A 2,552-nucleotide genomic window follows, 5' to 3' on the forward strand; every position below is an offset into this window, starting at 1 on the left:
TATCTTCAGATATTCCATCACAAGGAATGGTAAGACGACCATTGCCAGTACCCCTGGAATACCATATTTGGCCACCTTCTTCATAGTTTCTTTAATATTGGATTTGGTGGTCTTTTCCTGTAGCCCCATGACATTTTTCATAAGAGATTCTTCTGCTGCTTCCACTTTGGGTCTCATCATTTTTTTTGCTGGTTCTAAGACACTTCTCATAAGAGCTTCTTCTGTCTCTTTATATACTGAATCAACGGTTGTTACATCAAGCTTATTCATAGTCTGCACATCTAGTAATTCAACCTTTACTTTGCGAGCTTCAATGCGTTTATATATAACCCAATCATTTTTATTCTTATCTGGATCTTTATCTTTCTCTTCTTCATGCAAGTATAAATATATGGTCTGCTTCCTTTCCTGTGGTAATATCTTTTCGTTTACTGATTCGCTTGAATCTTCCTTTTCTTTTCTTTTCAATAATTCTTTAATATTTTCTAAATCCCCTTCTCCCCGATGGTGAATTCTCTTAAATAGACTATTTTGGCACCTTAAATATAAGTTCTCCGCATATTCATCAACTATCGCTGACACATCTTCATCGGGTGTAAACCCATCGGCACTTATGTTATTAATCTTCTTAAATAATCTATTGTTCTCTGTTATATACACACCATTGTCATTCTCAGGTTCTGCTTTGTTTCCATAGCTGTCCAATAAACCGCATTCATCTAGATACTGCATCTTTTTATATAAACTCTTAGAGCACGTTACATATATTGTGTTAATTAGATGCTCCTCTCTCATCAATTCTTCTTTGTTCAGTAGATCAATGGAATTTCCTGATATATCTTTTCCAAACAATTCCTCTCTACCCAGTTTGTCATTGGTATTCATAGAACTACCTGTCATTTTGAACTTTGCTTGGTGTAACTTGGTACTTTGTTCACTAAAATCATCTTTTATCTGCAATGTAGCTTGATAAGACGTGTATTCTTTCTTAAAAAGACCATCTCTTAATAATGTTTCACCGTCGTTCATATGAACAAATCCTTCTTGGACATCATCAGGTTCTTGTACATGCAGTTTCTCCGATGTATGCTCCCTCTTTGATGACTCGTTCCCACTTATGATATCATCTATAGAATCAATCTCAGCTTGGGATGGCTTTCTTCTTAATGCATAACTTTGTCTTACTTTCTGCATTCTTCTATACATCTCATTACTTCTCTTTATATAAAATTCCTCTCTGGATAGACCTTCCTCACAATATGTATCTGCGGTTGTATCATACGTATAATCATATGCTTCCTGTTCAAACTTTTCTTTCGGTGTATAAGTGCCTGTTGCAGCCCTTAATCTCTTCTGCATATCTCTTTTGCATGTTATGTATATATGTTTCTTTGTTTCATCTTGTTTTTGCTTTTTCGTCCTCTTCCTTATATCATCTAGGGTATCGACATCTGATTTCGCAGATTTTTGCGAGTATAAGGGACTTCTCCTGACAGACTTTACCCTGTTATACACAGTTCTTGCAGCTTCTATCTCACTTTCCTTCCGTTGGCCATATACTTCGGATGAATCATATCTTCGATATGTATCATCCCTGGAAGAAGAAGATCCTTCCTCCTTAGATACCCTCGTTGAATTCACATCGCGCCTACGTCCTGAAGAATATAAACTGTTATAATCATCTGCGCTAGAAATATCATCCCTTGTTGATGTTCTGTCTCTAATAGCTGGGCCAACTTTGCATGGTGAGCCACTCTCCACTAACACTGTCTCCGTAGTATCGCAAGAACTTTTACTCAAAGAATCGTCTCTTGCCATTCTTTCCTCCCTGTCAACTACATGAATTCTTCCTGTAGTATTAACTTTTCCCCATACTTCCTCTTTCGTGATTGTTTCAACTGAGCTCACGGAAGTGTCCTCTTCGGAGAATTCTTCCTCGAAGATTGCATCAATTGTGCTCAAGGAAGGACTTCTTTTCGACGATTTATTTCTAGTGCTAACTTCAACTGAGCTCAAACACCTATGTTTCCGTGATAATTTCTTCTTAGACAAGCCATAATCTGATTTCAAAGAATTACTTTCTCCCGATATCTTCCGTGTCCTTACTGCACTCTGTATGACTGTGCACGCAACTCCAGTTAGTATTCCTTTTCCGATGAGAACTTCATCTTTTCCCAAGGAAGGCAATTTTCTCAGGGACTGGTCCTTTTGCTTTATATCGATGTCCTTTCCATTTCTAAGGTGGGTGAATGTTCCTACTTTGGTTGTTCCTTTTCTATTTGTCTTGACAGCTCTATTTATTATTAAGAAATGAATTGCCGCTGCTACGATATCCCTGGTTGGAGAATCTCCCCCCGGTCCTAATTCATCTTTTACTTCTTCATCAGTTATTTTTGCGGATTGTTTTAAATGTAATCCTGCCTCTTTCACAACTTTGCCCCTGTTTCTGGATTTGTAGATGCTACATAAACCACTATCTGGAGATAATGCAGCCTTATATGCTGAATCAACGTTCCATGACATTTCAGTTGTACAGTTTTCTGAATCTTTCT

At 37.5% G+C, this 2,552-nt stretch overlaps 1 protein-coding gene across 1 annotated transcript in view; it reads right to left on the reverse strand.

Annotated features, from left to right (window-relative positions):
* The window catches only part of C922_05826 (hypothetical protein), a gene marked incomplete at both ends in the record, with an annotated part of 4,946 nt that extends 2,423 nt beyond the window's left edge, over positions 1-2,523 (reverse strand). Inside the window, one exon of the mRNA XM_008821397.1 lies at positions 63-2,523. Within this exon, the coding sequence (XP_008819619.1) occupies positions 63-2,523 (2,461 nt within the window). The remainder of the gene's footprint in view (positions 1-62) is intronic.
* Positions 2,524-2,552: the final 29 nt, after the last annotated feature.

Source organism: Plasmodium inui (assembly GCF_000524495.1).
Source record: "Plasmodium inui San Antonio 1 unplaced genomic scaffold supercont1.211, whole genome shotgun sequence".
In the NCBI taxonomy this organism is placed as follows: Eukaryota; Apicomplexa; class Aconoidasida; order Haemosporida; family Plasmodiidae; genus Plasmodium; species Plasmodium inui.